The 13,917-nt window shown below is 43.3% G+C and overlaps 1 protein-coding gene across 5 annotated transcripts in view; it reads right to left on the bottom strand.

Annotated features, from left to right (window-relative positions):
* The window catches only part of LOC121682146 (serine/threonine-protein kinase BRSK2-like), an 82,136-nt gene extending 68,471 nt beyond the window's left edge, over positions 1 to 13,665 (bottom strand). For all 5 annotated transcript variants that reach the window (XM_042062179.1, XM_042062180.1, XM_042062181.1 and 2 more), the window contains exon 1: positions 13,273 to 13,665. In XM_042062179.1, coding sequence (XP_041918113.1) covers positions 13,273 to 13,363 — 91 coding nt within the window. In that variant the 5' untranslated portion in view covers positions 13,364 to 13,665. The remainder of the gene's footprint in view (positions 1 to 13,272) is intronic.
* Between the last annotated feature and the right edge of the window lie 252 nt (positions 13,666 to 13,917).

The following is a 13,917-nucleotide window of genomic DNA, read 5'->3' as shown; positions in this document are numbered from 1 at the left end:
CCACAAAAAACACTCAAACTGTATCTCTCTAGTTACCGAACAGCAACTCTGTCTCTAGCTGACTTTCTGCAAGTAATATATGGGTGTGTGTGAGAGTGAGTGAGTGAGTGAGCTAGTGAATGAGCGAGGGACTATTTTAGGTGTGTATTTTATTTCTAAAAAATGCAGATCACCTCTAAGTATCGAGATACTATTTTCCAACATGTTACCTATTTATCCTATAGCTGAATACTTTACAGCTTAGGCAGTAGGCTCTATGCACAACTCCTTTTGGATTCTGGCATATCAACTTCCTGATTACATTAAAACATTGGCAAATATAGCTTTTTTCTATAGTCATTGTCTTCAGAACCTCGTCTCATGTAGGTAATGTAGACCGATTTTGTATATTAACTATGTTGTTCAACTAGCAATAGCCTACTATATTAAAACTGACAGGCTGGTAATCTACAGTTTTGTTGCTTTAGATTCTGATCAAGCATTCTGATTGTTAAAATTTATGAAATCATTGGCCCTAATTTAGTCAGTATCATGCGTTAAGCCTGACTAGCTTAACACGCTAATTAATTTGTCTGCTCCACGCACTCATACATACATACATGAGCAAAGTCACCTTAGCTAGCTAACAACGTGCTGCGGCACATGGTTAGTGTCACCATTAGAGGTGGTGCATGCATACATAAACAGTCTCTAAAATGTCCTTACCATATTAAATCCATTTCCCTGATTAGTGCTTCATTGCTTTTAAAAATGCCTTCTGTGTGTTAGCTCTAAAATTAAAACTTGACTCAACCAACAAAATTATTCCTAGATATTTAAACTCCACCACTGCTTCAACAGGCTGATCATTGACTAGAACGTGTGAAAAGTATTGACAGGCACTGTTAGGATGACTCCATAATAACTCCTTATAAGCTCCTTAATCTTTCTTCCATAAAAAGGGCACTGTCTTCACAGTCACCCCACTTAGTAAGCTCACCCATATAGTGGAAATGCGGTATGTGAAACCCTTAAAGGAGTACCGTCACAAACGAACGTTCTAAAGAATATCTGGGTTCATTGAATTCAACATAGAATTTTAGAACCTTCAATTGTTGCGGAACTTAGAATGTTCAAAAACCTACACCTTTAAGGGTTAACTCTGTCCCCTGTTTGCATTAGAATATCTAGCAGCATATCAGCAGTATATTTATACAACTGTCAGACTGAATTCCTAATGTGCATTTCATTAGGGAAAAGATTTCTTAATTTTTCATATAAAAAAAAAAACAGGTGAAAGCACACAGCTTTGAGATGCTCATTAAGAATAACTGCATCAGAGGAAATGCTTTAGCACATCAGTCTCTGTGGTCGATCTGATAGAATCTATATCATCCATTATTATTATCCACTGCAAACATGTCTTTTGAAATTGATGCCAAAAGCCTCACCATTTGAAATCTGTCTGCTGGTTGGCCAGGATTGGCTGTAGACCTAAATTCTGAACATACAACTTGATCTGCAATGCAATAGGTGCTATTAACTATGTATGACTTCTATTAACAACATGCCATCATTTCTTTGTGCTGTGCTTTGTGTGTCATGTGTAAGATTTTTATGAGACGTAGGTTTTAATAACAAGAATGTGTATGAGAATGCTACTGAGTCACATGCAATCTTTTTTAAAAAGCAACACATTTTAGTGGACAGCACAAGCTAAAAAACAGAATAAAATTATATGACAGAAACTAACCATCCCACCCTCATGAGAGAGACAGACAAGCCAAAGCCACAAACATTGGCTGTCTCAACCACTGCTTTATGCTAACATTATTAGACTGCTAGCACAAGCTAATGCTAACCTCTTCAGATCCCTGGCAAAGCTTCATGCCAACCTCTTCAGATCGTTGGCATGGACTATAACCTTTTCAGATCACTGGCACAGGCCCACACTAACTACTTCAGATTACTGACATTCACTTAACCTTGACTTCTTTCGATGGGTGCCATAAGCAAACTCTGACTTGTCCAAAGTTTCAACCTCTGCAAGTTGCTAACATACTCAACTCAATTGTTTTAACATAGGAGAAAAGTATGAGGGCACAGAGGGAAAAAACAAGACTTGTTAAGTACATCACTGAATTTCTTTCTTTAAAGCTCCTTTGTTCTGTCAGCAGAGGACCAGACAAGGCAACAGACCATATGAGAAAAAGAGAGAAAAAAAGCATAATAAAAGGCCCTGTCCATGTACACGCAAGTCAATAGCTCCCATGATGCACCAGTGACACAATCCTGTCTTTGTCCTGTTCCCATGGTTACATAAGAGGGTCTGTCTCTAGGGCCTGGTGAAGGTTTCCTCAGTCAGAAGGCAGGAGCCTGCAGCATTCCAGCTCCACATCCATCCGCCAGACCAGCTAATGGACTTGCGTCACCCAAAAGAGGCTATTTCTGTGGTACTACAAAATGTGTGTTAGCTGAACAGTCATTATTACACACACACACACACACACACACACACATATATATATACACACACACACACATACAGTACTGCTAACTGTGTGTGTGTATGTTAGTGTTTCTTGTCAGTGATGACCATCAGCTGTTTATGAATGCTAACCATCGTAAGTGGTATCTCTCTCTTTTGCTTTGCAGCAATTAGACTAATTCAAGACATACTCCCTCCGATGACCATATCAGAAACATGCCACACACCCTTGCCCTGGTGCTTGAGATGTTGCCATGCTGTCATGACTACAAGTTTGCCATACATCCTAACATGATGTCTGATGCATGTAACATATATTATAGCACCTTTCCTAAAGCAGTCTGGGAGGATCTTTGCAGTAGAGCTTATACATGTATTATATCATTAGCCAGGTGCATCATGCACAAAAAAACAAGGAGATGTGTCTACCTGGAGAATGATGACAGTCAGTGGTTAAACATGTTCATAAACAAAATGTCATCGGTAGCTTTCAAAGACAACTCTAAGGTAGCACTGTAATATCCCTCCATTTTGATACAACACAGTACTGCAGGCATTTAAAATAAACTCATGAACGCACACACACACACACACACACACACACACACACACACACACACACACACTGAAATGCCTTTGGCAGCACCTGCTGCTACTAATACATGAAAAGTGAGAACACCTTTCCTATAAACTTCTCTTATGGGTGCGTACTCGCGTACACACCCATGCATGCGCTCATGCACACACAGATACACACACGGTACCTGTCACAGTATCATCCCAAGTGGAAGTAATGTCAGCTTTTCCCCCTCACACTTCCCTAATCTGATTATGCCACTCCATTGGACGAGACCACAGGCAACACACACACACACACACACACACACACACACACACACACACACACACACACACACACACACACACACACACACACACACACACACAATTACATACACACCATCTGTGGGTGTTAGAGGCCCTGACATACTGAGAGAAGATCTCACACTTTAACAGCCAAAGGCAACTCAGCAGTCCCTTTCAGAAAAGACATGGACAGACATGCATAAACATAAACACACACACACACACACACACACACACACACACAGTGTCTGTCTGCCTCTGTCTTATAACCGCACTGTGCACAGCCAAGCACAGAAGACTGTGGTCACAACAGCTAACACGCTCTGCGGCGGCTAAGACACTGAAGGCTGAGTCTTACTTACAGCCTATGAGTCAACTCAAACGAGCTAATGCACTGACCTGATACCTCCTCGGAAATCCAATTGAGCCTCAACACCGAGATCATTACGCCTCACTTATTCAATTTGACCATGCACCTGGGCAACCAACAAAAACTGTCTGCAGCCTCTCTTGTTCTCGGGAGATTACGTCTAACCCAGTGACTCTTACAAGATGTGTCTGAGGACATCACTTCACAAAAGACCCACACAGCCAGATGCTGAAGAGAAAAGACGAGTGTAACACCTTTTGAGGGAGACAGGAGAGATACTTGAGGTTGGAATCATGCTCTGGGCAAAACTGGATTCCTTCTCATTTTCCCAGAGAGGAGCAACAGGCAAAAAATGTCATCTGGATGTTCAGTTCACTGGGGTCTTTACTTTTAGGTCATTTACTTAACCAAGCCATGAAGAGTGTCCATATTCCCATATTTCATGGCCATTAAAGTATGTTTACATGTCCATATGTACATTAAGTTTTTTTGTCTACCTCTACAAAACCAGAAGTGGATGACCAACCAATGGTAATATCCCCCCACAGACACACACACAAACACACACACACACACACACACACACACACACACACACACACACACACACACACACACACACACACAGACACAGACACAGACACAGACACAGACACAAGTAATGCACTTGAATCGTCTGTAGGAGTAATTAAGGCTGATATTAGCACCCAGCACACAGGCAGTGGGATGCAGCCCTAACGAGCTAACGCCCAGGGCTAACAAGCACAGCTCTAAAATAACAATCACGCTCTCGTTCTCCAGGGTGTCCCAGTACACCAAGACAAACGGGGAGGGGGAAATAGAGAAAATTAAGCCCAACCGATTTTTTCCTTGCTGGATGTGGGTGATGATTATAAACACAGTCTTTGTAGGGCTTAAAAACTGAAATCAACTAAAAGGGAATATTCCTCTTTTTCAAAAAGTGGTGAGTTTTTTTTTTTTTTGCAGCTGTTTCAGCAGCTCTGAGGAGAATCTTCTAAAGGCCAAACATCTTCTTCATCCTCTTCTTAGGAGATGACTGAATGTTGAAAGGCTTGATGAAAATAAATTAACTGAGTGGAAGAATCACACAAACTCACACACCCCACCATAGACAGACCAACACATCTACATACATACACACACAGAGAGCCTGATCTGTGGAAATGGCAGTAAGAAATCCATGGGGTTGCCATGGAAACGAGAGCCAGCTTGCTCTAGCAGGAAGCCCCGCCGACTGGTGACTTACTTGCAGGCAAGTGGAGCCGGTGTGAAAACCTCTGTTGGTCCGGGTGCCTCAAGGCAATGTCTAAACTAAGAACCAAGACTAGCCAGACAATTCACGCTTTATATGACAGGCAACACTAACAAAGCAATAGCTCAAAATACGAGAGCGAAATCAACCAAACACAGTCACAGCCCTGCAATTTATTTGTGTATTCTTTTAGACTCTGCATGATAAATAGCTCTCCAGACAGCTTATGAGCACACGCAAACAGAAACACAGAAACACACACACACACACACACACGCCGTAAGGAGGGCACCAGGCATCGCAGATCAGAGATGGACACAAAGAGCTCAACCATCTGGGGTCTTACAACCCCCCAGCAGCACACACACACACACACACACACACACACACACACACACACACACACACACACACACACACACACAACCTGCCACAACACTCTCACACACGGCCACCCACCTCCCCCCTTATTCCATGGTTTAATGCTCTAGCAGTTTGTTCATGCATGTCAGATTACACCGGTCACCAGTCAGCTCAAAACCCAACCCAGCACCCACCCAGACCGGTCACCAGTCAGCTCAAAACCCAACCCAGCACCCACCCCAAAACCCAACCCAGCACCCACCCAGACCTGTCACCAGTCAGCTCAAAACCCAACCCAGCACCCACCCAGACCGGTCACCAGTCAGCTCAAAACCCAACCCAGCACCCACCCCAAAACCCAACCCAGCACCCACCCAGACCTGTCACCAGTCAGCTCAAAACCCAACCCAGCACCCACCCAGACCGGTCACCAGTCAGCTCAAAACCCAACCTATACCTTACAGTGCCGCCATAGCTTTTGGATGAATGTGGCTGTTTGTACATCACAAATGGCATGTTTTGTGTGTGTGTGTGTGTTTATAAGTGTGTTTGTAGATGAAAGTATAAACTCTGTGGGCCAGATGCACTAATACTTTTGCGCCCACGTCAGGCAAATTTGTTTCGCAACGTACACGTAAAAACATGGTGAGGTATGTGCAAACAAGTTATTCACCCCGAGGGAAATTTTAGATAGGAGGAGAAGTGTAAAATATCCCCATTTGTTATTACCCTATATGTATGAAAACTGCCCATGCCCGTGAAATATTTCTGCCTTGTAAAAGCAGGTGTTAATCCAAATTGTGGTTAAATGCGTCGATAGAAAGAGAAACTTTCAAAGACAACATAGAAGAGAAACTTTCAAAGACAACAGAATAGCTAATAATTAGAGCACCAGTTTTGCGTCTTTGTACTATATCAAAAGCAACCTTAACTTTCATTGGCCTTTCGAATGTCTTACTTTCATTTTCACGTCATCCACTTAAACTTTCCTACTTGCTAGTTTGAGTAGAACTACTGCTCTTTATTACCTTCGTGCTTGTTATCATCTTATCATCTATTGTATTATTTCATGATCGCTAAACGTTTTGTTCCTTTTAATGTTGTCATCAGTTAATTTTGACTGCGCTTGTGATTGAAGTATGCCGTTCAGTTGTAAACAATCGCAAATTGCGGTAGGTGGGTGAAGAAAAGCGCTGATTACCCAATGAACTACAGGTTTGATAAATACAACGTAAACTGAAGAGTCACAGCATGCGGTTTCTGTGGGTTGGCCATGGTGCTGAAATCGCTACTTTCACCAATACGTACATCTGGCCATGTGTGTTTACACGTGTGTGCGTGATGTGTGATGTATTTGCTCATGGAACAGAATCAGAGGTCATTTTAAAAACTAAATGGGTGTCAAATAATCATTTGGGCTATAACTCCACACATACACACACATGCACAGATGCTTACTTTACATTACAGCTGGATGAAACGACTAGTCTCATCATCTAAATGCTTTCTTCAAATTGCATCATAGCGACAATACAACCAGAGTCGCACAGTCATGTTAACACAGACACACAGTACCCTCTGGGATAACTCACTCTCTCTCTCTTACTCTCTCTTTATCTTTCTTTCTCTCTCTCCCCCTCTTTCTCTCTCTCTCTGTCTATCTTCCATCCTCTCTTCTTTTCTCACACATTTACGCACAAACTTAGTTGGTTTATTAGCATGATGAAACTTGTGTTAGGCTTAAGGAAATGACATCAAGAGCAAAAGCTCCCCAGAAAACTTTTTTTCTTTTCCATGGCACTTCTCTGGCACGCCGCAAGTCGCTGACATTAACAGATTAGCTTACATAAAACTTGCAGCAGGTAGGAGTACATGCACTGATATATACATGTATATCCCAGCAGGGTAAGTCGTTCCCCACTCAGACCCACTGAGACCTTTTCATGTAAGAAAGGGCTCTTTTGTGTGTATGTGTCTCTCTGTCTGCCGTTGCCTCTGTGTGTGTATGTGTGTGTGTGTGTGTGTGTGTGTGTGTGTGTGTGTGTGTGTGTGTGTGTGTGTGTGTGTGTGTGTGTGTGTGTGTGTGTGTGTGTGAGTGTGAGTGTGAGTGTGAGTGTGTGTGTGCGCATTGGGGAGAAGGGAAAGGGGGTGTGGGATCGAACTGCTGCTGTCTGCCTGTGATCTGTTGCCTGCAAGGCATGCCTATTGTGTGTAAGTGTGTGTGTGTGTGTGTGAGAGAGAGTGAGTGAAAGACAGAGAGAAAGACAGAGAGAAAGAGAGAGAGAGAGACAGAGAGGTGGTGGGGGGTATGAAACCATGACAACCATCCGCTGCTTCCCAGCATTTTTACTAAATGAGAGCCAGCAGCCGAATGGGACAGCTCTGAGAACAAGAGGCTTAAACCCCTCAGAAGAAACACGCATGCACGCACGCACGCACACACACACTCAGATGTAACACCTACGGACAACAAAGTTACTCTGTCAAATTCAGGCCCAAATATACTGTATCCAACTGCAATACAACACCATACCACTAACTTGGTGACTTAGTATATAACATTATAATTTGACACCAACAGGTCCTGTTGTATGGTTTCAGACATAAACAGCTGTATGTTTGTGCCATGCCTGGCTAAATATCAGCTTCATCTAAAAAGACACTAAAGTTCAACTTACAACCCTACACCCTGGCTGGACGCAGATATTCCCAAAGCAGCCACCCCCCAATACAGAGGCCACTGTTGGCACTGACCTAAAAACAACTGGATTGGCAGTGACTAATTAGCTTGCACACATGCCCTCATTCACTTCCACTGATTTGCATGAATTTGGGTGGACATCCAGTGAGGATGCAAGTGAATGGGAGAGCGTGCCAGCTAGCCAGTTACCAGTTTGTCTTATTGACGTTCTGTTACAGTTATATTGATAGGCTGGGCATTCAGTCAGTAGATCAGTATATATCAGCAGGCATTCAGGCTAGCCACTGCAGCTAATAGGCTCACGTTGTGCCAGTGAATCCAACCACAACCAGAGGCAATCAAATTACTGTAAAGCACTTACACACTATGTCTACATCTACCAATGATGAACCTTGTTATGACTGGAGTGATTATGAATACTGGGCCATTTAGTATATTTGAATATACGAGTAAGACGGCGAAGGAGGAGGTTATAGAGAAAAATAAAGGATGAAAGAAAGAAAAAAGAAAGAGAGAAAGAGAGAAAACTGGAGTGATTATGGATACTGGGCCATTTAGTATATAATAAAACAATAATAATAAAACAGCTCTTTGCCCAACAGAGTTTCTGAAATGTATGCTGCTGTCTTTCTCTCTCTCTCTTTCTTTCTTTCTTTCATCCTTTAATTTTCTCTATAACCTCAGAGAGAGAGAGAGAGAGAGAGAGAGAGAGAGAGATCTAATGGCAGGCTATGCAGTGGTGCAGTCCTCTGTGATGCAGTTTAACTAGCGCTGCAGCTGCTGCGATAAAGCTTAAGACTGACACGCTAGAGGGACCAGGAGGGAGAGAGGGAGATCAGGAGAAGGAGAAAACGAAAGATGAAAAACGAGTGGAGAAAGGGATGCGGAAGGGAGAGGGAGTGTGTGAGAACTCAGAAAGAGAGAGACACAGACTGAAAAATGAGGAATGAGAGGTGAGGTCCAGCCATGCATGGTGTGCACTGAGGAGAGAGAGAGATAAAGAGGTTGCAATTTAGCTTCCATATGCCGTGTTTGCAAGAGGTCAGAGAGTTAGGAAAGACAGCAGCATACATTTCAGAAACTCTGCTGGGTAAAGAGCAGTTTTATTATTATTACTTTATTATTATTCTATTTATTATTTATTATTACAAATCTTACACTACAAACTAATTATGTCCTGCACTCAGCCACGTGTTAAGCAAGTGGTATGCTCCTCCGTGCAGATTTGCACAAGTCAAAGACGTCCCAATTGTTGGGAAGCACACGAAACCCCTCAGATGCGCATTGATGATGCAGAGGGGGAGAAAGGCTAGGCAATCAAGAACATGGGTAGATAGATGGAGTAAAAATAATAAATAAAAAGTTCTATGGAGATGTGCAAAAGTTGGAGAAAGTCAGATATGTGTGTGTGTGTGTGTGTGTTGACTTATGTGATGTGATGTGATGTGATGAAATAAGAAAATAAATAAAAGGTCTGTAGCATAGGGAGAGGGATGTAAAAATGCTAAAAGTCAAGTAGGTGTGTGTGTGGGGGGGGGGGGGGGGGGGGGGGTCTGAGGAGTGAATGAGTGCAAAGTCAGTATAGTGTGAGTTCAGAGTTGGGAGATGTTTGAGAGTGCTGAGGAGTGAATGTGTGCAAAGTCAGTATAGTCTGAGTTCAGAGTTCGGATGGCCTGGGGATTAAAAACTTCTCCTGAGTCTCTCAGTTCTGGCTTTGTGACTACATAGGCGTCTTCTTGATTTCAGCGGTAGGAATAATCCATTGTTAGGACGAGAAGAGTCCTTCAGAATCTTTTGGGCTCTTAGGAGTACTCTTCTGGAATAGATATCTTGTAGAGCAGGGAGTTGAGTTCTTTTTGTGAATTTGTGATCAACATGGCTTTGCCCTAGTAGTACTGACCAGTTGCTTCCAAAGAGATTTCAGTTGGACTTCCAGGACAAATCAAACAGGTAATTTTATACTGCATTACAGCAATAGGCTAGCCTGACGAGCCAGACCCACATTAAAATGTACTGTAGGGTCTGGGCCATACCTGTCAACATTTAGCTTTCCAAAAACGGGAGATTTTTTTTCAGGGGGGAGGGGGCGTCAGTGTTTGTACGGGATCAGTGTTTGCATATTTAACATGTTTCATACACGTGTTTCAACACTGCATTTCGGTCGTTGCGTTTACCTTACCATTACCTTATGCATGCCAGTTATGTATCCACCAGCTGCCTGTCTGCAGCCTACTTCCAAAACTCCGAAGCTGCTTGCTGTCTGATTTGGTTCCGAGGACACAAGTTCAGTGTATCAACAACACTCAATAACAGTTTATGTGATGTGTTAATCAATTAAATTCCCAACAATTTCACAACAGCTAGTTCTGGAGTAGGCCATTCAACTAGCCTGCTTGCTTACGAGATTCAGGCTGCGCACTGCCCAGTCAGCACCCGCTGCCTTATTTGGGTTTTGGGTTGCCAGGTTTTAAACCTATGACAAAACGGTTGAAATTAAAAGTAAGTGATTGTGTATGTGTAGGGTGTATTTCATACACAATCTGGCAACCTGGGAGATGTCAGACTAATAGAAAAAATGAATGGATCAATGATTTTTCGCAGTGCTCAGTCCGAGGGGCGGGATCGGTTGTCTTTCAAATTCCCTCTGCACGCAATAGGACAGCGCTGAGTCCCATGCGTTTTCCCACCAGCGGAGCTAGTTGGCTAGTTCAAACTTTTGCCATCATAAAACAAGCTTAACTCGTGTCACACTGTTGGCCAACAGCAACATCCATCTTCTTTGTTTTCAAGTAGCAGGGAATTCAAGCCAAACCGTTGCAACTCTGCCATCAATCATTATGTTAAGCCCGCCTAACGACTCTATACACGATTTGATTGGCCTGATAGAAGTTTAATTTTTCGAGCTCACAAGCCAACGGAGAGTTGCTAGACTAGCCCTGGAAGCAAATGTAATTTGCTGCCGCTAGGGTGCGTCTAGATTTCTAGGCTAGCAATAGGCAAGGCAATTCAATTTTATTTATACAGTGCAATTCATACACCAAGGTAATTCAATGTGCTTTACACAGACAGAAACAGAGAAGAGCAAACAGAAATAAAAGCAAGAATCTAAACAATATATAGCCCAGTATGTGAATGGGTCTGTTCATTCATTTATTTTTACTAGGCTTCTGAGGAACATAGTAAGAAAATTAGATCACTGCTAGAGTTGGGTGTCAAAACTGCAGATAATACCATCACAGTTACACAGTTATGTTAAGGGCAGCTAGACAGAACACATTCCTTGTCACTGACCACCACAATGGAGAGATACACATGTGTGCCTCGGTCACCAGATCATTGTCATCCAAACTGCTTTCCTCCAGTATCTAAGCAGCATTTATGCTCATTTGTCTGAAAATGTACCTTTAGTCTTTAAATTATTTTCATCAGAGACTCTATCCAATTCAGGAATTTGAGTGTAATCATTAGGTCTAGCATCAGGTACGTTTGTGCACCTTAACCTCTCTGAAGTGTGTTATACTCTGAATGGAATGAGCTGGTTGGCATAAACACAAATATACCAATCACAGATTTGCTTTTGCCTCTGAAAATTAAATTTATTTAATTCACTGCTTCTATATCTGGGTCCATTACCCTCATTGCTGTTGTGTAATTTGTCACCTAACCTGGCTTGATTTAGAGGATCCTGTCTCCAGATACCCTGTTTAAAAATGCAGGTGTGTAGCCCAGGCCAGCTAACCATGGCTGGCTGGTGTATACCTGCTTGACATGTTTCAGAGACAGGCAAATATCACTGGATTAAAGGAGGCCTACATCCGTTCCAAGGCTTCCCCTAGTGCTCCATTCACAGGCCCTGCCAGTACTGCACCCCCCCCCCCCCCTCTTTGAAACTATTATCCCTCTCTCCCCTCCCCCCTTCCCTTCATACTCCTTTTGTGACATATGGGCTTTCCTCAGCAACAACAGAGAAGCAGCAATCAGTACCAGTGGCCAACAACACAATAATGTAGACTGCGCTATACTGTATCTATTTCACATGTAATACGGTTTTACTGTTAGAAAGAAATTTAGTGATTTAAAAAAAAAATCTCAATGATTCTAGTTTAGTCTTTAATTAAATCTCAAACTCTGTATAACCTAGTGTTCCTTGGAGAGATCCGATTAATTCGTAGTTGGCTAGGCTGTCACGTCATGTACGCTGTCCTTCAGTGGCCCGTGAAAAGCCTACAGAACAAGGTGTTCACACAATCTCAACTTGCAGCAATAACCACCAACTCAGTTGTGTGCATTCTATTAGATTCGATTTACTAAACCAAACACATCCACGCAATAAAATCGATTAAATGTGTGGGTTTATCCTAGGCCTCGCCAGCTGGGTTGGACAGAGATGGTACCACCGCATATTGTGGTTGCTGGCGAAAACAGATGGACAACTAGAGAAGTCAGAGAGAAAGCCCCCTTTCTCACGGCGTCAGAACGTCACCCCACTGTCAGAGAGCGACAGAAGGGAGGGCTTCTACAGTTCATATACAGCACCACGGAATTCATCATATGCCGCAAGCCATGTCCACCACTCCACACATTAAAACTTCATTTCAGTGTTTTAGCCTGCTCAAGTCGTGGCCTGTGTCAAATCAGTGCACCAAAAAAAACAAAAAATTCCCCGATAACACGTATTACAAACGTGATCCCAAATTGAGACGCTTCAGTACAAGACCACTGATATCGGTACCAAGTTACGTATGATTTGGACGGTTCCCTAATGCGTTAATGGACTGGTTTCTAACACTGTTTTGTCAGAACATGGTCGGATGTGCAGCCCGTACTGGTAGGGAACACGTCCCGTTGTCTGGTAAATAGGGATTAACGGCATTATGTCTCATTCAGACGAAAGCCAAGCAAGCTGACAGTTGCACTACTTTGCTTGATGCATTGATAACGAGCCTCCTAACATAGCTAATGTGTCCAAGTTTAAATTTCAAAGAGCAAACATCCTGCCAGTGGTCACGACCACAAATCGTGTGGAGCAAATTTTAATTATGTGCATTCACTGAGTCGCTGAACCATGAACGACCTGCCAAAAATCGCACATTCAGCCCTACGGCTACGACCTGAGTGTTTCATATGGTACTGTTGCCAGATAGAGCGCACCAGCGCATCCGCATCCCAGCGCGAGGAGAGCAGCATCCTGGCACTGTAAATGCCTACAAAAAACGAAGAGAAGGACCTACCTGTCTGCCCTTTTCCTAGGGTCTTTTCCAAGCGATAGGGTCCCACGTAATTGGCATGTTGGGCGCTACCTTCCCTTGCCGATGTTGACATGTTTGCTTAAGGTTTACGCCGAGGTTCACGAAGGCGTTAAATAGGTTACTGTGTCTTTTTTGCACCGACAGCAGCAGTGCCCTATCCTCTCCAGCCCGATCAGGTTGGTGTTTCGCTCGTTCGATTTGAGTTAGGTAGTTCTTTCACACCGCGTCGCCCTGTTCTCCTTCGCTATAAGACGCTATTAGATACAATTGGCATTGTGTGGAGCTAACGTGCGTAGCCTCTCTTTGCCTGCGTCGGTGCTAGGGAGCAGGGAGAGCTAGCCTTGCTCGCATCAGCACTGTCGAGGCGAATGCTCACCGATGCTCCAAACACAGTACACTGATTGACGCAACATTCGACAAAGCAGCGTCTGTCCTGACGCCTGCGCAGAGGAGCAACACGGTTTGAGATCCGCAGAACAGAAGTTGGGCTGATGCACGGTCCGGGCCGTGCCGGGCGGGGCTGGGATCACCAATATGCCTCATCGTCTACCTTTTACTTTCTAATGTTCTTTCCACACTTCTTTCAGGGTTTTTTCTTGTGATACCTTTTGTATTGGTATATCAGAT

This window comes from Alosa sapidissima, chromosome 14, assembly GCF_018492685.1.
Source record: "Alosa sapidissima isolate fAloSap1 chromosome 14, fAloSap1.pri, whole genome shotgun sequence".
Taxonomy (NCBI): domain Eukaryota; kingdom Metazoa; phylum Chordata; class Actinopteri; order Clupeiformes; family Clupeidae; genus Alosa; species Alosa sapidissima.
This window is presented reverse-complemented; position numbering and strand designations above follow the sequence as displayed.